The 24,488-nt window shown below is 46.3% G+C and overlaps 1 protein-coding gene across 1 annotated transcript in view; it reads right to left on the minus strand.

Moving 5' to 3' along the window:
* The window catches only part of NHERF1 (NHERF family PDZ scaffold protein 1), a 63,933-nt gene that overhangs the window by 19,205 nt on the left and 20,240 nt on the right, over nt 1–24,488 (minus strand). The window contains exons 2-3 of the mRNA XM_035104395.2: nt 8,118–8,279; nt 2,015–2,168 (exon numbers count right to left, since the gene is read on the minus strand). Of these exons, the coding sequence (XP_034960286.1) occupies nt 2,015–2,168; nt 8,118–8,279 (316 nt within the window). The remainder of the gene's footprint in view (nt 1–2,014; nt 2,169–8,117; nt 8,280–24,488) is intronic.

Here is a 24,488-nt window from a genome sequence, read left to right on the forward strand (position 1 = left end):
CATGTCGAAAGGATTCACAGAGCATTGTCCCTTTGACCTCCCCATCTCCTCCACTCCATTATCCTAGATTCTCTGCTATTCCGAGGAGCTATTTACAAATATATGTGTACACCTGCTGAAGCACTAACTATAGCACCAATAATAGGCTATTTTGGTGAGAAATAGGGGAGGTTAATAGGATTAATTAAGAGATTCCAGAGAGCTTCCTCCCTGCTTCCTTGTTGCATGGCTCCCGGGAAACATCGCAAATTAATCACTCAAACAACACTTCCCACACTCAGACCCACCCACCCATCCCCACAGGGGTTCCCGCAGCAGGTCCTGGAGGTTTGAGGGCCTGCTGTTGCATAACGAATGCTCGGCTGGTAGCACACTGCAAGAAGGAAGGTGACAACTGGGCCTTTTGCAAGCTCTTGCAAATGTTTTAAGTCCATTTCACAGCTGAGCATGCAAGTGCTTTCCATCAGGTGGAAACCTATGCACCGCAGAGGTCAGGCTTGGATCCAATGGCGCATGTAATGGGCAGAGCCCAGTTCACAGGCACAGACAGTGCCTTGCAAACATTCTCCAGGCTGGATTCTCAGCACAGAGCCAGACAATTTGGTCAGTCTAAATTAGCATTATCTCCACTAACGGACTGTGGATTTCCCGAATTTCAGACAGGGCAGTATTTCCCAGACTTACCTGGGGATGTCAGAAATTGAACCTGAGATCTTTTGCATGCAAACCAAGCTGTACCCTTTCCCAAAAGCTCATCCTGCTGTCCAGGGATAATGCCTAGAAAGACCCCATCTATACAACTGCTCGGTTTTTGGCAGTTACGCAAACAAAGAATTCTAAGGTCGCCGTTACAAACCTATGCATCTCTAGCCTCTTGAAGACCTGCAAACAGGTTAGAGGGTTTTATATGTGTGTGAGAGTGTTTGCACAGTGCCTTTGTACGCCTTCTCTGTTCTGAGACTTTGAAGCAGTACAGCAGAGATGGGAGAACCTGTCGCCCTCCAGAATTTGCTGGCCTCCATCAGCCCTGACCATTTGGCAACAGGAGCTGGTGTCTAACACCATGTGGAGCTGCACATCATTCCTGTACAAAGTCATGGTATACATTAAGATTCAGGTTCAATCACCCACCTGCACCTCTAATTAAATGCTCTCAGGTTGTAGAGAGATGAAAGATTTCCTCCACCCAATCTTCCTTCTAAATAGAGGGCACAAACAAGAAGGCAATCGTCCCCACTTGAACCTGCCCAGATGCCAGAACCTTTCTTCTGAGACCATTCTCCAGGAATGTTGCCTTCAGAAGCTAGGAAACTGGTGACCAGAGGAAGAGTCTTTCAAATGTAGCACCCCCTATTCCAGCACACTTCCCCCAGGAACAAGCCAAGACATCATTTACAAAGCCCTTTTGAGTTTGTTGCAGAACAATACCATACTGACCCGCCTGCTGCTGTAATTGTGTTTAATTCAGGTCGTATTTAATTGGTCTTTTAAGAAATGCTGCATAAAATGCCCTGGACATTTTATTTAAAAAGAAAGGTGGAGATTCAAATATTGATTTTAAGCTAAATAATCCACCCAAAACTGAAGCTGCTGGCATTTAGCATATACTAGGTCCATCCACTGTGGCATTATTGCTTGCGGACCGCTTTAATCACAGGGAAACACTCTTGGAAAAAGCTTCTTCACCATCAACAATTGCTCCCCTCCCCTTTTAAAAAAGAGGAATGCGCACATAATGGCTATGCAGGGTTTTCTATTTAGCCAACTGCACAAAAACCAGTGGCCTTTCTTAGCAGAGGTCCTGCACTTTCAGAACCGGATTCAAAGAACTATGGAAATGCAGAGATGGAAGGGATCCTGCAATGCAGGAATCTCAACTAAAGTATATCAATGACAGGTGGCCACCCGCCCCTCTGTTGAAAAACCTCAATTTTGCTATCCAAAACAACAATGGAAGGCCCCGATTAGATCACACCAATCCTTAGGGCCATTCCTACCAGAATGGATGCCTCACCTTTCAGATGTGCTTCAGAAGGGATGACATTGCACTTCTTGAAAAACTCGTCCGCTAAGCTATCCACCACTAGCAGCTCAGTCTCATCTCCACCAGATCTTATGGCCGAAACGACGTCTGAGTGTTGCTTGCCTTCCATGCACACCCCGTTCACCTGCAAAGTAATGCAATGCGTTTCTGAGATTAGGTAAAGCAACAGGTCTTCCGGTAGGTGAAAAGAAAAGCTGTCACCAGGTTTAGATCAGGAGTGGGCAACCTTCTTGACACCGAAGGCCATGTGCAGCAGTAGGTGGGCTGTCTGGGGAAGCTTGGGACTTGTGCGCTGGACTTGTGGCTAATAGGGTCACAAATTTACATTCAAGACAAATGGGGGGAGAAAGAACATGCTTGGGGGTTACAGCTTCCCACGCACCACCCTACCCATCACATACCATGCTCCCCCCAGTGCACCAGAGATATGGAGGGACAACTTGAAGGCCTTTCAAGAGTCAGCCTACCCACATGAGTTTCAGGAGAACTTGACCATCATTTTATGGAAGAGCCCCCATAGGCTCTCAAGGAATCACAGGGACTCACCCAGAGGACATTTATTGAGCACGCGTCCCAATTTGCTTGCTCAAAGCTTATGTGGAGGTTTGACTATATCTGGTCTTTATTGAATATTTGTTCAGATTAGTTTGTGGGGAGGTTATACAACAGCATATGTTCACCCCGATTTGCTTGCGGGGTGTTTGTAAGTCTTCCCGTTTCGTTCATTCTAAACTTTTCACTTTCTCTCATTTTCCTATCTACAAATGGTCAATTTATTTTTCATTTTTTAAAAAGCACTAAGGCGACAGAGGACTTTAACCCACTTTCACTTCGCAACCCTAATTTTCCAGGATGTGCTTGAATCGCTCCCGCAAAACACTGACGGCCTGGAGGCACAGTCTGAGAACTGCAAATACTGAAAGTACAAGCCAGTCACGCCTGGCTTCGGTGGGCTGTGTGGGTTGCAGGACCACACTGTGCATTCCAGGATGGAGACAAACTCCTCCAGTGTTTAAAAACCTTTTGATGGGGACCATCAAACCAGAAAGTATGCAAACCACTGCATGATCAAAGGGGTGCCACTAGGACAATTGAAGGAGCTTCCTGAGCACTTTGAATCAGGAAGGCGGGACCATTGATATTTGGGGACTTGGAGAAGCTCAGCACTGGCCTGTACTAACTCTCTCTACCATTATCCCCATCACCAGAAGGTTCAACAATGACGGAAATGTGGCTACAAGAGTCTGCTGCAGATTATTTTATCATTCAAAACCACAAGGCCTCAAGTTCCACTGCCGATTCAAAAAGTTCCCTTCCAAACATTGTGACCTAAAGCATGAAGCCAACCAGAGCCACATCCTGGTTTGTTATCATTGGAGACCAGGACCTTGCCATGACACAGCAGGTAGGTGTGGGGGGCTGGGGGGGGTTGGGTTGCAACAGCAGGAACAAAGTAGATTTGCACAGAGGCCAGAGTACCATTTCCATGTCCACTGTGTGCAATCCTCCTTCTTGCATACTGGAACAAGTGATTTGTTGAAAGAGCAAGCTACAGTCAAGCAATGTAACTGAGATCATAGAATTGTAGCGTTGGAAGGAATCCCAAGAATCATCTGGTCCAACCCCCTGGCAAATAGACATTCCGTTATGGTGACTGCAACCTAGATTTATAAGGTGCCATTTGGCACCTAGCTGATATATATGAGTTTCTAACACTGGTTCGTGCCCTGTCAAGCAGAGGCAGTTGCTCTCCATCCTCCATGTTCATGAAGGTACCAGCCCAGGTCTCCTCCAGAGTGATGAAGCAACCCATCAATGCTCTCCCCACCATACCTAAAAGGTGAAAGCAGAAGTCGCACAACCAAGGCACCCATGCGCCCGGGCTTCATTGTGTCCGACCTCCACTGTCAGAGCCAGCAAGCCTCTGAATACCAGACCCTAGGAATCACCAGTAGGGAGAGGGGCTGCTATGCTTAGGTCCTGCTTGCAGGCCTTCCCATAGGCAATTGGTTAGCCAATGTGAGAACAGGATAGCCATGTTCAAATATATAAAGGATATAAAGGATGTCATATAGAGGAGGGAGAAAGGTTGTTTTCTGCTGCTCCAGAGAAGCGGACACGGAGCAATGGATTCAAACTACAAGACAGAAGATTCCACCTAAACATTAGGAAGAACTTCCTGACAGTAAGAGCTGTTTGACAGTGGAATTTGCTACCAAGGAGTGTGGTGGAGTCTCCTTCTTTGGAGGTCTTTAAGTGGAGGCTTGACAGCCATATGTCAAGAATGCTTTGATGGAGTTTCCTGCTTGGCAGGGGGTTGGACTGGATGGCCCTTGTGGTCTCTTCCAACTCTATGATTCTAGGATGCTGGACTTGTTGGTTCCCTATTAGCCTGACCCGGCGGTGCTCTTCAGGATTGAGGTTGAATCCTGACAAGACAGAAGTACTGTTTTGAGGGGACAGGGGGCGGGCCGGTGTGGGGGACTCCCTGGTCCTGAATGGGGTCACTGTGCCCCTGAAGGACCAGGTGCGCAGCCTGGGAGTCATTTTGGACTCACAGCTGTCCATGGAGCCACAGGTTAATTCTGTGTCCAGGGCGGCTGTCTATCAGCTCCATCTGGTACGCAGGCTGAGACCCTACCTGCCCGCAGACTGTCTCACCAGAGTGGTGCATGCTCTAGTTATCTCCCGCTTGGACTACTGCAATGCGCTCTATGTGGGGCTACCTTTGAAGGTGACCCGGAAACTGCAATTAATCCAGAATGCGGCAGCTAGACTGGTGACTGGGAGTGGCTGCCAACACCACATAAATCTCCTAAGAGACCTACATTGGCTCCCAGTACGTTTCCGAGCACAATTCAAAGTGTTGGTGCTGACCTTTAAAACCCTAAACGGCCTCGGTCCTGTATACCTGAAGGAGCGTCTCCACCCCCATCATTCAGCCTGGACACTGAGATCCAGTGCCAAGGGCCTTCTGGCGGTTCCCTCACTGCGAGAAGCAAAGCTACAGGGAACCAGGCAGAGGGCCTTTTCGGTAGTGGTGCCCGCTCTGTGGAACACCCTCCCATCACAGGTCAAGGAGATAAACAACTACCTGACATTTAGAAAACACCTAAAGGCAACCCTGTTTAGGGAAGTTTTTAATCTGTGATATTTTAATGTGTTTTTCTATTTGTTGGAAGCCGCCCAGAGTGGTGGGGGAAACCCAGCCAGATGGGCATGGTATAAATAAATAATAATAATGAGCATCAAGTCTCACACTTTTATTTTTCTGGTGTGAGCACAACAGGAGGGTTTCCCACCTTTAAAGAATTAACTGGGGTAGGAATGGATAAAACGGGAGGGGAGAACAGCCCGCCACCAATCAACAGATGGTGGGCTGACCACACTGTCCACTAGCCAAAACACTGTCCACACAAACTTCTAGTGCAGGGGTCCCCAAAGTAAGGCCCGGGGGCCGGATGCGGCCCAATCTCCTTCTAAATCCGGCCCGCAGACGGTCTGGGAATCAGCATGTTTTTACATGAGTAGAATGTGTCCTTTTATTTAAAATGCATCTCTGGGTTATTTATGGGGCCTGCCTGGTGTTTAGAATGTGTCCTTTTATTTAAAATGCATCTCTGGGTTATTTGTGGGGCATAGGAATTCGTTCATATTTTTTTTCAAAATACAGTCCGGCCCCCCACAAGTTCTGAGGGACAGTGGACCGGCCCCCTGCTGAAAAAGTTTGCTGACCCCTGTTCTAGTGTAATGTGCATTGACGGCTTCACCTGTGGACACAACAATGGGGCTAGGGAGGAAGTGAGATGGGCATTTAGAGCAGCAACCGGTTTGTCTGGGGGAAGAAGCATCTTCTACACACAACACACAGACAACAGCTTTCCAGGCAGCCTCCCTGTCAGTTTGTACACAGCATCACGTGCCTGGTGTGCAGGCCTGTCATCTAGCCTGTGTGCATCTCTGGCCACACAAACCTGGCAGCTTTGCTTGTGCAATCCTGTGCTAATCGCTTCAGGGAAATCTGATTTTAATGAGGTTTTGCTGGCTTCTCTGCTAATCCCTGAACGGCTCCGGCATGAAAGATCTGGCTGTAATTGGTGCCAGGGCAACTAATACATTTGTCTTCCTCTAGTTCAGCAGTTCACAAGCCTTTTAGTGAAACGACCCAATAATGGAACTCTTATTTGTATTCAAGGCGCACCGTCTCACAACTTGATCAAAAAAAAAAATGCCAAAACCCTTTTCAGCCAATAGATTCTCAGCCCACTGCTTGGAATATCTCTCCTCTGCTCCTTAAAAAAAGGACCTGTCTGATTTGAGAAAAAACGACCAATATCCAAATACTAACAATACCGAAGGAGACATTTTCTTTGGTGGAGTGAACACTTAATGCACAATTCCTTAGTTACTTTTGGCCACACCTTCCTTCCTTCCTTCCTTCCTTCCTTCCTTCCTTCCTTCCTTCCTTCCTTCCTTCTTGCTGGTGCCTCCCTATAGAACATTTCAGATTTCATTTCGTTTCGTTTCATGAAATGTATACACCACTTGATTCTAAAAACAGAACTCCAAGTGGTTTACAAAAACAAATGTGGAAGCTCCTCGGGGCAGAGACCTGTTGTGTTTGGTGATGCTTTAATTAAAATGAGAGCAGCTAGGAATCCACAAGACTCTGAGCAAGAAACATGGAACTGAAGCTGCTGGATCAGCCAGGAGGGCCCTGTTGCCAGGGAAGAGAGGAAAGAGCGGTGGCGCCATGCTAAAATAATCCCATTGCATCAGTCCACACTGCCGCACTGCTGCCCACGAGACTCTCCACACACCGAAGTCAAGAATAGTAGCTGTATAACCCTCCTCACCATCCCCTAATGCCAAAGTAAAGGCCTTTGAGAAAGAAACACAAGAATTACACATGCCTAAGGCAGGTTAGACTGCCAGCTTACGTGTGTGGGGGAAAATGGAGGAGGGGTGCGCAGATCTGTAAAACCAGAATGGCTTTCAAGTTGGGAGATGAGAGCTGAACTCCTCAATTTTCACCGGCATTTAGTTTTAATTTTAAAAGTGGCTGTGCAGGGAGAGAAGAGAATTTGGAAAAACACTACACTAGCTGCCCTGCTACTATCTCAACCTGGATCACAAGCTACATTTATAGCCAGCTCACAAACAGCACAGCTAGGTCACTCTAGTTTTGCTAATTCCCCTGTGGCAACCTCTATGAAACTCCATTACCTCTTTGGTTTGCTGAACAATTATGGAAGGAAATTCCACGGCACCACCATGCAGGGAAGGTGGCACGGGAGCTCTTGTTGCAATGGCCACACGTGAAAACTGAGACACACCCAGTTCCAATCCAAGAAACCCATCATTAGTTGTTATGACCACAAACCTTGTATGCTCCCAACTCCTCCTTTGCCTGTGAGAGGAGAATGCAGAAGCTTTTGCAGTTTTCGGCAGCACCTAGGGTTGCCAGACTCAACAGAGGACAGGACTTCTGTGCCTTTAATTGCCCTCCTCTCTTTTGAGTCTGGAAACCTTAAAGAGAAACCAGCAGGCCGTTTGTTTAATTTCCAAGCAAAGGGTCTGCTGGTTTCTCTTTAAGGTTTCCAGACTCAAAAGAGAGCAGGGCAATTAAAGGCACAGAAGTCCTGTCCTCTATTGAGTCTGGCAACCCTAGCAGCACCCAGAAAGCAGGGAACCATGGCCTATCCACAAAAAAAAAAAAAACCACCACTTGACATCCTGGTTCCGTTTTAACTAACCATGGTTAGAACAAACTACAATTCAGAGTTGGGACACGACACAAAGCTGTAGTTTATCCCAAAGCAGAAGTTTTCAATCTCTTCTTGTGTACTGAGGAGGAAGATAGAGAAGTCAGTGGCCCACCACAGTTGGCCTTTGTAGCAAACCATGGTTTGTTACACCTGAACAGAGCCATATAGTTACAGGTCACAAAGGAGTGAGAAGTCACCCCAATGATTTCAGTCCCGCCAGTCTGTTTGCTATGTGACCCATTTCCACACCACTTCAAGGGACCTTGTCTGGGGCCTGTGCACATCTCACCCCCAACCCCATATACCTGTATAATGCGGTCTTGAGGCAGGAGTCCCGAGGCTTCGGCTGGCGAATCTGGATCCACCGCTCGTACATACTGGCCCGGCTTGGCCTTGTCGCTGTGGAGATTGAATCCATACCCATTGGGGCCCTTCTTCATCCGGCAGAGGCGAGGCCGCAACTCTTTCTAAAGGGGAGAAACACAAGAAGCATTAGGGCTGACGTTGGTGGTCATTTCTCCATCCTGCTCTCAACTTCTCCATTGATCTCTTTCCAAATTGTATAGCCAGGACCACCTGGAGACAGAAATGCAGCTTTTTAAAGTGTGCCTTGCCATCCATAACTCTGCAAATGTTGGTCTGGGTCTGCAGAGGATTACCAGTGCAGCTCTGACTAGCTAGCCTGGCTTTTATATCCTAGGGCCGCACTGAAGCCGGTGAGACCAGGAATGTTACCCTCCCTCTCCCTCCCTCCCTCCCCCCAACTGCATGATATCTAGGACAATAGTGTCTCATACAAAATGTAAACAAGCTGTGAAAAAGTCTATAAATTGAAAAATGAAGGTGCTATATGTGATTTTCCCTATTTGTTTTGTAACGCAAGAAAATATCTAATAAAAACTAATTCAAAAAAAATACTGCACCCCTTAACCGACCTGTGTTTGCTGAATGCCCATACAAAACAGCAAGAGAGCGAATGATTTTAAATAATGAAGCCTTGTCATTCCCCATACACATCCATATATATTTGTACAAAGGATTAGCAACCCAAACAAGAGTGTTTACTGGGAACTGTAATATCCACAACAACAGAGATGGTAGAAGAACACCCAACCCTCCCATTATTCATTTAGTTGACTCGTTGGGCACCCTGCCTCAATGCTTCCTCTTTGAATGGAGATAGGAAAACTGGGCAGTGGTGGAAGAACACGTCATTCACAGCCACTGCCCACACTGAGGAGGAGCTGGCACACCCAGCAGCTGGCACAACTTCACCCTCCTCAAACAAGGAAGCCAGGTCCATGACGAAGCTTCTTTGGGAAGCGGAACAGCCAGTAATTGCAACATATCCCTACAGACATAAAGGGCAGAATCCACAGCCACCCTCAGTCACCTCACTCTTCAATATGGGGTGCTCAAAGGACACCCATCTCTGCAACTCGTGTGGTGCCTCTCAGTTGGCCTAAGATCAAATAAGTATGTCATATGCTCACCTCACTGCCATGTCTCTTTTTAGGAAACAGCTAGGTGGAGCTATCACCTGATCCCTAGGTCTTCCTCCCCCCCCATGAGCTATTGAAAAACCCATCTTCCTCCACTGCTCATGCTGGTACAATGTTATCCCCCAGTTATGGAGCTCTAGAAAAAGAGGGCACCCCCACCCTAATATTTAGTCTTATATTTTTATTTATTTACTAGTTGACCCTCCCACACGTTGCTGTGGGTTATCCCTGTGGCTGCCCCCACCCTGTGACGATCCATGATGCGTTGCTGTGCCTGACTCAGGGTCCTTGTTTCCCAGGAAAGGGGGAAGATGTGTCCGTTTCCCCCTGGACTATGTGTCCCCCCCCCCTGTGGTTATGTCTCATCCCTGTGATTACTCCCATCCTGTAGTGACCCATGAGGTATCCCGTCCCCCTCCTCCCACCCTACACCAGCCCATGGCCTATTTGGGCCCCTCCCCCCCACCCAGGGCTCCACTCGGGATAGTATTTAAAGGGCTGTAGAGCTGAGGCCTAGTCTGTAAAGTGGAGGCGAGGCCTAGTGTGTAGGCTGTAAATTAGAGCCAAGGTCGAGTCTGTGGGCTGTAAAGTAGAGCTGAGGCCTAGTTTGTAAAGTAGAGCCGAGGCCTAGATTGTAGGCTTTAAAGTAGAGGTGAGGCCTAGTCTGTCGGCCTTGGCTTGGGCTAGTATTTAAATGTGAGCCGAGGCCTCTGCCCTGTATCTCCATTCCTTGGCCCCGGCCTGACTCTGTGGGTTGTCTGGTAATGGCCGCCTTGGTGGTTTCAGTTGCTCGGTTGATATTATTATTTGGCTTTTACTGGTGACAGTGCGCAATCTGCCTTTCTATTGGATGCTGCTGGAGTCTTCAGAGTTTCTGCTGGTGATGTCTAATTTGTGCGCCACTTTTTGTGTTTAATCATTATTTTAGGTATGAAAGGTGTGCTTTTCTGGAAAAAAATTTTATGCCAGATCCCTCCCTGATGGGCAAGGTACGCTTTGTCCAAATTTGTTGCATTTCGGTTCAGCGGTTACGGAGGACGGGTGTTACATCCGTGCACGCAGTGGGAGCATTTTTATACATATAAAATAAAGACTAGACCATTCTGGGGAGGAGAGAAAGGAACTCTTCCCATTACAAGTTTCCAGGTTGATGTTAGAGTTTCTTCTGCAAGCAGCTTTGATATTTTATATGAGCAAGAAACCAATGCTGCTATTCATTATCAGATTTAAGACTGTGAAAGCTCTATACTGAATACACTGTGGGGGGAGACTTTTAAGTGACTTTTTTCAATGCTGGGAAACACAAGTGGACCATCATGTCAGAAATGTGGTATAGGAGTTGAGGGCAAGCTTCAATTTAAACAGCTGACCCTTACTCTGGAAGAGGAAAAAGGGATGGGGGACCTGTGGACTCCTCCAGATATTGCAAGACTCCCATCAGCTCCTCGCCAGCTGGCATGGCCAATGGTCAGGTAATGAGGAGAGTCCAGTAACACCTAGAGAGCTGTCACGCCTGTTCCAGGAATTCACAGATGGACTTTCCTTTGGAAATTTCTCCTTAGGATCGATATTGACACGTGCTGAAACACCCAGTTCTTCAGCCATTTGCAGCACACGAACTTGGCTCTGAAGCTTTAGCTATGATGGCACACTGACCCGGCAACCCTGCCAACACGTGTCCTCCACAGACTTGGCCAGGAGCGAATCTTCTCATGCATTGCTTGCCAGATGACGAAACACACAAGCATTCCACCACTCTTAACCACTACACAGGGGCGTAGGAAGATAGGGGCGGTGGGGGTGGTGCACCCCGAGCGACGCGATCCCAGGGGCACCATCGCCGCTGCCCGCCCCCAAAACGTGCGCCACATCACTGGGGGCAGCGCACCTGCTCTCCGCCCCCGGTGGCAGAGCATGAAGCTCTGCCGCTGCCACTACACCACGTTGGATCTCAAGCCATTTTCCTCAAACTTGCCCCCTGGCATACCTTTTCTGTTGCAAGAACTCTGCCAACAGAAAGATCCAAAGTGCCTTCCTATGCAAGAAACAGCCCTGTTTAAAATGGCCCTTGCAATGAGAATCTGGGCACTGGATATCAAACAGCTTTACTGTTTTAAGTTATGGCTGTGAAATAAACCCCTAATCCCGCCTCCCCTGCAGCTCCTAAAAAAAAAAAGACATTCTTTTCATAACTCTCCTCCTCCTCCCTGAACGCAAGCTCATCAGGGATGAGCCCAAAAGCCTCTTTTCTTCCTATTTCCCAGGACTGCATTGCGGAGTACAACTTGCACACAATGCAGAATTGTCACCATGCATTTGTTTAGTCTATGGTTTCCAATAAAAAGGAATGAGCCTTCTTTCGCTCTCCTCCTGCTTTCCTCCCCCCTTTCAACATCACTCATTACAACTACCCAGCTCAGAAACCAGAGACACCTTTCTAGCAGCTCGGTGGGAAAAAAAGTACACTTTCATTTCTACTGTGTACCTTTTTTGAAGTTTTGTTAAATTAAGGGAATGATTTGGCAGCTGAACCAAGCACTTCCCTTGCCTGCATGCCTCCAGCACTCCGCCCCATGCACAAAACACATGGCTGTCGGTGCAGCTGGCATCCTCCTTCCCTTGCTTCTGCACCCAAGACATGCTCACGTTCTGCCCTCTACTACTTCCTTAACTCCATTTCTCACCATCGCAGGGGGCAGAGAAAACTACCCCAGAAGAAAAGCACCTCATCTCCATTTAGAACCAATGCATTTCGAAAGAAATTCCAGAGGAAAAATAACCACAGATATTTGCGTTTAAGAAAATGTGTTCTGTGCCACATTCTGTCTATGCTAGTTATAGCGAGAACTTTAGCTATGCAACCAATTGTAACTTTTTGGCATGGCCATAAGGAAAGGCCTGAAGGTTTTTATAAAGAATTGGCAGGCAGTTCCTTTATGATACCTACTCCCAGGTGCGCGGTGTCCTGCTAGCACAGACGTGTACAGTACAAAAACCCCACAAAAGCAGGCACATGCAGATAAATATACACACACACCCCTGAAACATTCCTCCTTTGAAATAGCACCAGCACCGCCTCACAAAAACAAAACAAAACAGGGCTCTGAAAATTATCCCGCCTGCTTCTTTCCAGAATTCTGCTACCCAATTCTATATAGTGGGTAGGTTGGCTCTAAGAGTACAAGGGCAAAATAGTGGGCGAATTTGTGTCCAAGGGCACCGATGTGAGCATGCACACAAATAATTCTGTCAACCGAAGTTCCCCCTTTATTTACAGTCTGGTCTCTCAGAGCCAAGCACGCAAAATAATCCAAACACGGACCCAACACGCCTCATATTAAAATAAATCCAATTCAAAATAAATCCAATTCAAACAATGTATTGCAGTGCTTAGAGCAGGGGTGAAGAGCCCCCAGCACAGATCTCCAAGTTGGCCCATGATGCAGTTTCCTCTGCAAACCACAGGCAGTTGCCCCAAACTTGATGTAATATGTGATGCTAGCTTCAGGCAGGTAGAGAAACAGCTGGAGCACCTGCGGAATAGAGTTCTCTGTGTGGAACACTATTACTGTACACTCTGCTTGGCCCTTGGGAAGCACAGAGCCCAGGGCTTGCAAAGCCACAGTGCTTCCCAACAGCCGAGTTGGCTGCTGGGCATTTGGGAAGCACCATGCAAAGTTGCATTGCTAAGGCCAAGCACAGCTATTGCTTTCATGAAAAGAAAAGCAAAACTGGGGATTCCCAAAGCAACAAGGCAGATGATCCGTTTCCCAGAACAGTTTTAGCAAATGCCAAGGCAATCTCTTTTGTTTTAACATGCTTGAACTGAATAAGGCATTCCACTGCTGTGTATACCCTGCAGCTTTGAACGCACATTCCTAAGCATATGCTTTTCCCATCAAAGATTTATGGGAACTGTAGTTTACCCCTGAGTCACAATTCTCAGCAACACGTAACAAACTACAGTACCTAGAATTCTTTTGGGGGAAGAATGTGCTTTGGATGTTTCAAGGTTTTGGGTGCATACAGAACCATGGTCCACCTAGATCTGCATCATTTATTCTAGCCTTCCCCAACCCTCCACACACTGTGGGGCTACAGCTCCCAACTTAACTGACCATTAGCTACGCTGGTAGGAGTTTGAGTGCAGCAACACCTGCAGGGCATCCAGTTAAGGAAGGCTGGTCTGCACTGACTGGCAGCAGCTCTCCAAAGTTTCAGAAAAGAAATGCCAGAGATTGAAACAGATCCCTTCTGCATGCAACACACGTGCTCTACCCCCGAGCTACAGCTCTACTCTTGCATGTAGTTATTTACAACAGAACCAGTTAATTCTCATCTGGGTTATGTAGGCCACAATGCCTCTGATTTTCAAAGTGAGGAACTGAGGCAAGGAGCCCATTATAGTGGGCTGCCAAAGGCCACCCAACATGCCTTTGCAAGTTGGGATTTAAATGTATGCCACTGGTTTTCAGCAAGAAGACAGCCATTACTTTGCTTGACACGGGGGTCATCAATCACCTTCCCAACTTTTTCCAGCTCTGTGCCATTTTGTACAAGCCTCAAGTATTTATATTTAAAAAAACCAAGCACTTAGGAAGTCACTCCCCTGACAGCGCAGCTACAAATTGCACATGATCTCAATTTGCATGGGAATGCAAAGGTGAACAATCCCTAAAAGCAGCGCTAATGAAAAAAACTGAAGGATGACACAGGGCCATGGGGAGGAATGTTTACAGCTTGAACCTGGCTCTGTTTAGTCTCCATTTACTGCTTTGGAGCCATTGTTTTACGATGAAGGAAAGCAGGCAGTTGCCAGCACTTGCAGGCATAGGGCATCTGGAGCTGGGTTATCCAAGCCAAAACCATCCATGAGCCAGCTAGCACAAGAAACTCTGGGCAGTTTCAGACTGAAACTACTAAGGCTAAACACAGTAAACCAGAAAAACAGCTTTTCGCAGAGCTTTCAGCCTGCTCTTCATTGTGGGTTGCTGTCCCATAACTCCTAGTCAGACTTGGTTACAAGCAGAATAGTGACCCAAATGGTTGACTTGCATTCACTACCATGCAATTTATTGAGGACTCTGGAATCAGATGAAATGAAAGGGATGGAAAGAAGCAGGACCCAAGGAGGCAAAGTTCAGCAGGTTATGCTACCTTTGATCTTGGGAGGCAGCATCTCCTGTCCCCTTAACCCACAGAATCGTAGAACTGAAGGGTTGGAAGGGACCCCCGAGAGTCATATAGTCCAACCCCCTGCAATGCAGGAATCTCAACTAGATCATACATGACAGGAGGTGGCGAGCCAACCTCTGCTTTGAAACCTACAAGGAAGGAGAATCTGCCACCTCTTGTGGAAGTCTGCTCCACAGTCTAACAGCTCTTACTGTCAGAAAGTTCTTCTTGATGCTTAGTCGGAATTTCAGATACAAACCACAGAGCCTAGGGCTTGCCGATCAGAAGGTCAGTGGTTCAAATCCCAGCGACAGGGTGACCTAGCAGTTCAAAAGCACATCAAAGTGCAAGGAGATAAACAGGTACTGTTCCGGCGGGAAGGTAAACGGCATTTCCGTGCACTGCTCTGGTTCGCCAGCAGCGGCTTAGTCATGCTGGCCACATGACCCGGAAGCTGTGTACTGGCTCCCTCAGCCAGTAAAGCGAGATGAGCGCCGCAACCCCAGAGTTGTCTGCGACTGGACCTAAATGTCAGGGGTACCTTTACCTTTACCTGCAGATTAGTAACGTATGGGCTGTGTGTGTGTGGTTTGGGAGTTGCACGGTTGGGGAAAGAACAGCGCTGTCCAGGGTTGTAAAGACTGCGGAGAGGATAACTGGGTGCACTCTTCCCACTTTGCATCAAATCTATGCCTCCATGCGCTATAAGAAAGCTGCAGATATTGTGCAGGATAGTGTGCACCCCAAAAATTATCTCTTTCAGCTCCTGCCTTCTAAAAGGAGGTATAGGGTCATAAAGACCAGAACAAGCTGCCTGAGAAATACCTTCTATCCAAGAGCGATTTCGGTTTTGAACGCAGCGAAAGGCAGTCTGTGAGGGAGGGTCTGTATTCAGTTGTGGGGCATCAGAGTTTTAGGGGGCAAATCAGGGGGGTATTAGAGTTTTCAGGGGGTTAAATAGGTGGGATGGGTAGCGAGTCAATACACATTTTTTGGATAGTAGGCTGACGGTTGTTGTAAGTTTGATGTAGATTCTCAATTTTGTTGTTCTGCATGGGACAATGACAATAAAGATCATCGTATTGTATCCCTTTGAAACAAACAAACAAACAAACAAACAAATGACTTTTTAAATGTTGCTATTAGACTTTTGCAATGCCATTTTGTGCATAATGGGGGTGGGGACTTGTCCAACTCAGTATCTCACCTCCACCCAAAGTTTCCTCAGTGGAAGACTGTTAAGGAGAGCAATGCACAGTTAACTTTCCCTAGCTCACGGCTGCGCCTTATGCCTAGGCTAGGCTCCGCCCAACCTGTCGTGTTCCCCTCTTACACCCAAGCACTGCATGGCACAGGCAGCACAATCCTATCCATGAGTCACCACTGAAGTCAGTGAGACAAAAGGTAGCCTCTCTGCACAACTCTTGTACTGTTAGCATGAAGTACTATTTGAGTCAGGAATGTGCCTGCCGGCACACACAAAGTTTAATTTATTAAAGGAAGGAAAGCAACATAAACTTGCATTGTGGTTACTGTACTTGCTAAAGAGAGGCGGGAAGGCAGCTTCCGCCAGTGAGCAGGCTATCAGCAGCCTCAGTGCAGAACACTATGGTAATCATACCTGCCCACTTAACTTCCGGGCTGCCAATGACAGCAGAAAAGCAAAAGGGCCAATTCTTGCAGCCACTGGGTTTGCGGTTGCCATCTGGCACTGATGAGGCTGGCTGCATCCTGTCCCTCACCAATTACACAAAGCCACTGTCACATGTTCCATAATGCTTTTTAATGCACTCTACTGCAAGTTTCAGCTGTTAAACAGGTTTCCACTGATGCACAAGCCTTCAGCATTGCTCGTGCAGCGCCCACATACAAATGGCAGGCCATGGGCAGAGACCATACACACAGCTGAATTTCAAACAGAATTTTTACAGGGGGGTTGGCTTTAATTATCAAGTTTCTACGGAAAAACCGAAGAAAGAAACTGCTCAGCTTCTGACTCAAAGCTTACTGGCATGTTAATAGAATTGTCCTAGCTCTGCACAACAGCAAGAGCAGACAATCACCACAGCCACACCAAAAGTGAAACAATCAAAACCTATTATAATTGCCTGGTTATGTTCCAGACTCAATTGCTAACCAGTGTTAGTACCTCAGATATATAATCTAATCGCCAAAAGGCACCTTAAACCTAGGTTATGGTTGCCACAATGGAATGTCTAGGTGTCACACACCCCGTTTGAAATATTAGCATTAGTATTATTAAGAATAAGAATTATTTCATTTCTATACTGCTTTATATTTTAAAGAACAAATCTCAAAGCAGTTTACAACACATTAAAACACTGATAAAACAATCCAGAATAAAACAAATTCAAGCTTCAAGATAATTATTTCAGATCCTTCTCTAAGCGACGTCTTGCTTTCCCCAGTCACCAACCTGGCATCCAGAAATCTCCCAAGCGGTTGCAACTGGACCTATGCCAGTTGCAAAATGCCCTTGGCTCCTGGCTAATTTCTAACACTGTTCCCAACACATATGTACATTCAACACAGGCTGATTTTTGTGTGTGTTTGCTGTAATCCACACAGAGGTGGTGTTCCAAAGCCTTGGTGCCACCCACAAAGCAGCCCTTTGTCTTCAATACCCACTTGCTTGGCCATGCAAGGAAAATGGCACAGCAAACTAGCTGATCTGAAAGCCCAGGCAGGTTGCTACAGGAGCAGGTGGTGCTTTAGGTAACCATGCTCAAGTCCACTTAAAGGCCAAACCTTTACATACAAATTGAGCCCAGAAATGGACAGGTAACCAAATGAAGCTGGAACAAGTCTGGCTTCCAAATTTCGGGCCAAGTGACGCTTCCGAACAGATTTTAAAGGCAGCCTCCAGAAGAAAACATTGCATAAGTCTAGTCTGGGAGTAAACAAAACATAGATAACTAATGCTAAGCATGTCTTCAAGAAAGAACTAAGTTGTTGAATCAACCAAAGCTGATAAAAACCACCAGGGCCCAAGTGTATGACCCAAGCTGCACACTTGCTCCTGGAGCGAGGGCAGTACAGCCCATCCAAAGTAGAACGAATACCACTCTTTGATACTAGCCAAAATTCCTGGCAAGCCAACAGTACTTCCCTCTTATCTGGGTTTCCTTTCACTTGGTCTCTATTTGCTGGGTGCTGCTACCCTCCTGCTTTCCTAGAATGTTTTGCAACACATCACCCAAAGAATGGATGACCCACTTGACCTTCCACTGCAGAGTCCACTTCGTCTTCTGTTCTTCCCTTTTTAATTCCGGGTACATACTGACTTTTGATTAAAGGGCTTCTTTGGAAAACTTGAGCTCTCCAAGAGAGACCTTGCTGACAAGGCTGATCTTTGACAAGGATTTTGAGGCAAAATAGTCATCATTGCTAGCAAAGGCACAATTCTTCTCTAGAAGGCTGAAAGGCTATTTTAAATCTAGATGAGCAGTAACATTTCATGCACAAGAACCTTTCCTTCATTCTAGGAAACCCGGTGCCTAGGATTCCCCAATGTGACACCCAGTGTTCCGGCAGACACGCCCCCCTTGACACCCACAAAGGACACCTGCTACTCTCAGTTCAAAAACACTGAGGGGGGTGTTTTCGGTTGTTTCGTAGTGGGTGGTTTGGCATTTCTGTGTGCTTCATTTGCTTCATAGGCATTTTGTCTGTTTTTTTGCGGGGAGGGGTTCTGAGCATTGTCAGCTTTTCCTCTGTGAAATGGGTATAGGGAAGTTTTTAATCTGTGATGTTTGGTGTATTTTAATGTTTGTTGGAAGCCGCCCAGAGTGGCAGGGGAAGCCCAGCCAGATGGGCAGGGTATAAATAATAAATTATTATTATTATTATTTTGTGGTGCCCCTGACAGTCCATTTTGCCTTGTAAATATTTCTTTACAGTGCTTTTTAGCATATTACATTGTTGTATTGTACTTCAACATTTTATTGCAAGCCACCCCAATAACTTATTGAAAGAACAGAGTATTAATCACCACTGTCCAGAGTGGCTAGACATGGCTTCGTCTAGCTTGAAACCACCTACTATCAAGACCCAGAAACATTTAGAGCTTCTGTCCTCATGCATATTCCCAGCTCCTAAAGCACACAGGTTAAATGCACGGAGCACACATCTCAATTGTTTGCTTGTGTCACAGCAAGGCTTATCTAGGATAGTTCTTCCTTGAATGGCATATCGGTTGTTTAGACTATCACAATCCCCTGCCAGGATGGTAACCTCCTACAGCCCCTCCTTGCTATTGTTCATTAATGAGGTGTGCCCATTATGCTATCAGAATCCCTCTTTCAATACTATTTGCACCTGCAAACGTTTTTGGGGTGGTCACACTGCTCCTTCATTTCCTGTCAGGGCATTTCTTCTGCTGAAATCCTGCAACGTTTTCCCCCACACCACAAATGTTCTGAGTATTTCTCATCTCACTTTTCTTCAGCTACAAGCCCCTCTAATGCAGCAGCACGGGGGGGGGGGGGAGCATAGCAGAACTAAGAAAGCGGAACGAACCCACCTTAAACGCACCGTTATACTGCGTCAAGAACACGTTGCAGAATGCACAAGCTCAACAGAACAACGCTCTGAGGGAAACGGTGTTGGCTTCTCGCCTTGTGGCACTAATCTCACTTAGGATAACGCGGCTCTCTTGAGTGATGCAAAAAGGCAAGAGAATGGCTGAGCCAGGCAAGTCCCTACAGAAAACGGGATCTCCAGCACAAGGGCTCCGTTCTCTCTGCTGTGCTGTCATGTGACTTTTGAGAGAGGGATTCAGGCACGCTGGCTCAGTTTCAGGCCTTGGGCCTAACTCCACCTTCAGTCTTCAAAAGCGACAATAACTTTAGAGCGTGGGGAGGGAGGCTCAACATTCAAAAGCTCCTCTTCGTTGCCAAGCCAGATGTTCCTGCTTTCAAGATGTTAGTGTTTCCTCTGTAACCAGCCTCCCCCCCCCAAAAAAAAAACTTGCCCAAACATCTCAGCAGTCTCTGTGCTTTTGGGGGTTTAATCCAAAAACCTGATGCATTCCCCTGTGTTTATCAGGGGTAACTGAAATTAATAATAGAATTGTAGAGTTGGAAGGGACCACACAAGAGTCGTCAAAGTACAACCCCCTGCAATGCAGAAATCTTTTGCCAAACGTGGGGCTTGAACCCCTGACCCTGAAGTTAGGAGTTTCATGATCTCCCATCATAGCTGGCCATAGGACATGGTGACTGGGGCTGATGGGAGCTGGACCTCAGCAACATCCGGAGGGTACCGGGCTGGGCAGCCCCCTTTGATTTCAATCTCGAACTCAGCCCAAAGTCTTTAACAAATGCAGGGTATATCAGCCTCTTAGTCACTGGGAGCTCTGTTTTTACCTTTCCATTTATTCCAAACGGGGTGAAGTTGCCACGGTTGTAGGTTCCATCCCCATGAGACAGCTGCATATTCCTGAATTAAGGTAAAAGGGTAAAGGACCCCTGGACGGTTAACTCCAGTCAAAGGCGACTATGGGGTTGCAGCGCTCATTTCGCTTTCAGGCTGAGGGAGCCGCCGTTTGTCCATAAACAGCTTTCCGGGTCAAGTGGCCAGCATGACTAAACCGCTTCTGGTGCAACGGGACACTGGGACAGAAACCAGAGCACACGGAAACACCGTTTACCTTCCCGCTGCAGTAGTACCTATTTATCTACTTGTACTGGTGTGCTTTCAAACTGCTAGGGGACAGAGCATCGGGAGCTCACTCTTTCGCGGGGATTCGAACCGCCGACCTTCTTATTGGCAAGCCTAAGAGGGCATTGGACTAATTGATCCTCAGGGTCCATTCTAACTCTACAATTTTATGCTTCTATGAATAAGCACCAGGATTGGGAAGCACAGGGGCCACAGATATCTTAAAGCTAGGCCTCTCAAACCCACAGCAGTCATAATTTACTGTATGAGTACACACTAAACCAAGAATCTAACCTTGCGAGTGCAGCTTTAACACACCCTGTGAACACTGCTCAGGCGAATAAACCCAATGAGATGTTATTTATACAGAACATCCTGACTTAAGACAATGAAAAAAGAAAAACCACCTACCACTCACACCCTCATACATTTTGTGTCTTTGATCAGAAAGTAAGAACGAACCTGCTCCAGCTTAAATTGTTTATTCAACTACCCTGGGACCCGTGCCAAGCTTTGCAAACACCCAATGCAAGGAGAACTACTTTTGTTAACTGGAATCAAACTGCTTGAATCTGCTGTATGGCTTCCCACAGGTGGCTGCGCATGAGGCAAGGAGGGAAAAGGCAGACAAACAGGAGGAACAGATACAAGAGACTGGCCTCTTCTGAAGGATCAAAGAGCTGCAACATCTGTCCAAGGAGAGAAGTCGAAAAAGACAGCAGACACTTTGCTTTATCCAAATGTAAAGAATTCACAGGTGAATCCAAGGAAGCAATGACTCAAGCAGCCATTTTATATTTCCCATCACAGAGTCAGAATAGGTTACTTTGGAAAATAGCCATCTAGCACGGGGCTGATGATGGTCGGCCAAGCACACATGTCGGAAGGTGTTAATGCCAGGCCAGCTTATCCTCTGTTGTATGTTCATGTCAGAACGTGCCCTCTTTGTAAACACACAGTCAGAGGTGAAGTGAGATAACTCTCCGTTAACTAGCCTCTCTGATGACCCTAGGACTCCTTATCGCGTCAGCAGGCTCAGGAAAGTGCTTACCTGGAAGTATCACTTTCATTGTGTAGAACTGGGGATCGGTTACACAGAGACTACAATAGGGAACAAAGGGAGATGTTTCAGGCTGCATCCATGCTGGGGCTCTGACGTTTAAAAACATTCGGAAATGTTCAGGTTGCAACTCTACCATGTGAAGACTACTGAGGATAGTATTTAGCACAGGGGGGGAAAAACCCTAGTCAAGAGAAATGAAGCCCCTAAACTGCCTCTCCTCTTCTAGGCTGTGCACTGACTCAAGAGTGATATTTTGATTATTATTATTATTTTTAAAAACACACCGTGGAAGCATAAAGCATGCTAATTATGTAACTGCGTGTAGATGCATTCAGATTTCCAGCATTTATTCTAGTTACAGAATATGTATTTCTTAGCACAGATTCTGCAATGCTTTTAGTATAGAAATTTAACTACATTATTGTGAAAACTGAAACAGCTCAGTCAATAGAGCACAATGCTCTTTAATCTAAGGATTGTGGGTTCAAGCCCCACATTGGGGGGAAAGATTCCTGCATTGCAGAGGGTTGGTCTGGATGACCCTTGCGGTCCCTTCTAACTCTACCATTCTATGATTCTATAAGCATGGTGACTAAATCTGTGCCATTGGGCAATATCCAAAAAAGACAAGAGGCCAGCAGTCAGTCAGATAACACTTAACTTTCAACACCAACTCATTGTGTTGGATCAGCATCACTCAAGCCAGGTTCAAGATGCCCACCTTCTCCAGGCTTGCAAATGCTTTTCAGTTCCCCACTGTACTCTTTAATCCCAGGTGGAGAAGACCAGGAACATTAAGACTTTTCCAAGGGAAGAGTTCAACTTCCTCCATTCTCTCTGATCCCTGTTTTCAAAGGCAGGGAGGAAGTCAGTACTGTATAGTAAATGAAATTCTCTTCTCCACCCATCTCCTGCTATTCCGCCCACAATGGAATCTCACTAAATGCAGACCAGACAAATATGCCATTTAAATACCAGGAGGAAAGATTAAGGGACTCAGGAAGTTGGCTGGTTGGCAGGGGTGAGGAGGTCAGTAGAGCTTGAGGCACAATGGCAGGTAAGGAGGTTTCAGGTCAGGATGCTACATGAGATGCTATTAAGTGCACAGAAAGAAGTGTGTGGGATGTGCTTAAAAAAAACTCACAACAACCTATTGCATCAACTGCAGGAAAGCAGAAGCTGAGCTGCAGAAAGCTGGCAAACTGACTTGCTCCTCCAAACCTCTCAAGCAACTTCTCTTCCCACCGTACAAATTTACAAAAAGCAGCTAGAGTTGGTACCAAGGTAAGCCTCAGCATCCTGCTAACAGGCCTGTTCTCCTGTTGCAACAGCTGTGCTCTCTGTTTTGCCCAGTCACCAGAAATTTAGCTAAACATTGTCATGTCATGCAAATGAAGCTACCGGGTCTTTTGAGGCAACAACAATATTTGAGGCCACAACAAAGCTGAAGGGATAGATTTGCTTGCTGAGGAACATGTTGTTCTGTGTACTTCCTTTGAAAACCTATATTGTGATATATTTTAGCCAACTCCTCCATGGTCAGTTTGTCAAAGGTGTGAAAGACACACAATTCTCAGCTAATAAGAACAATCTGACCCAGCTGGGGAGTTTTTACAAAGCAGGAATGATCACCTGGGACTTTATGAGGAACAATACACAGCCTGGTTGAAAACAAGAGGTTCAGAGTAGATATATTAAGTGTTTCTTAGTGAGGAAGCAGCCACCTTGAGCGAGGCACTGTTTCTTCTGAAGTTGCTATAAATAAACTAAACTCCAGGCCCCATCTGGGAGCCACACAAAACTTTGTGCAGGTCATCAGGAGAGTATAAAAATTTATATATACTGTATATATATAAGCAGCAGATAAAAGCCATAAAAAAGCATATTGAAATAATGAGCTAAGCCAAGTGATTTTAAGGGATATTCATTATATAAACAGATATCTGGTCTAAAATGAAATCTGAGTTTAGTATAAATATGCTAAATCCAACATCTCTTAAAACTGAATTCAGGATCCTCTAACAAATGGGTTACCAAACCTTTTGGACCAGCGGGTACATTTTGAAATAGTCACAAAATGGCTGCATAATTGTATTTTCATACTAGGAATTTCTGCCTACCATAGAGCTGTTAAATACACACAAGAACCCTCCCTTCCAATGCCAACCTTTAAACCAAAGCAAAGGCTGACATCCTATGCCCTCTTACATGTGAGTTAGCCTCATTAAACATGAAGAAACTTACTTCTGAGTAGACATGTATACAATTGTGATGTAAGTCAACCATGCAGTACAATTGGTTTTAGCTCCTGCACAGTAGGAGACAAGCCTAAGCCTCTTTGTTTTTTTTCACATGAGCTGGGAGGACATTCTTAAATATCCATCCATCTTGTGTAATAGTATTTGGAGAAAATAACCATGTAGCCTGCGGGTCAGTTTGGACTCTCAGCTGTCCATGGAGTCAGGGGTGAATTCTGTGTCCAGGGCAGGCTGTTTACCAGACCCTACCTGCCTGTGGACTGTCTCGCCAGAGTAGTGCATGCTCTGGTTATCTCCCGCTTGGACTACTGCAATGCGCTCCATGTGGGGCTACCTTTCAAGGTGACCCGGAAACTGCAATTAAACCAGAATTGCGGCAGCTAGACTGGTGACTGGGAGTAGCTGCAGAGACCATGTAACACCGGTCCCGAAAGATCTACAATGGCTCCCAGTACGTTTCTGAGCACAATTCAAAGTGTTGGTGCTGACCTTAAAGCCCTAAACAGTATCGGCCCTGTATACCAGACGTCTCCACTCCCATCCTTCAGCCCGGACACTGAGGTCCAGCTCCGAGGGCCTTCTGACAGTTCCCTCACTGTGAGAAGTGAAGCTACAGGGAACCAGGCAGAAGGCCTTCTCAGTAGTGGCAACCGTCCTGTGGAACACCCTCCCATCAGATGTTAAGGAGATGAGTAATTATATAACATTTAGGAAACACCTGAAGGCAGCCCTGTATAGGTAAACTTTAAGGTTTAATGTTTTACTATGTTTTTATATATGCTGGAAGCTACCCAGAGTGGCTGGGGCAACCCAGTGAGATGAGCAGGGTACAAATATTATTATTATTATTATTATTATATCTGAACTCAGAAGAACCTACCACAAGAAAGATACATCCTGCTTGCTAGGGGAAAGAGGCAGATGACAGAGATTCCAAGAGCCAGAAAATACAGGTGAAACTCGGAAAATTAGAATATCGTAGAGAAGTGCATTAAT

Source organism: Zootoca vivipara, chromosome 2, assembly GCF_963506605.1.
Source record: "Zootoca vivipara chromosome 2, rZooViv1.1, whole genome shotgun sequence".
Classification (NCBI taxonomy): domain Eukaryota; kingdom Metazoa; phylum Chordata; class Lepidosauria; order Squamata; family Lacertidae; genus Zootoca; species Zootoca vivipara.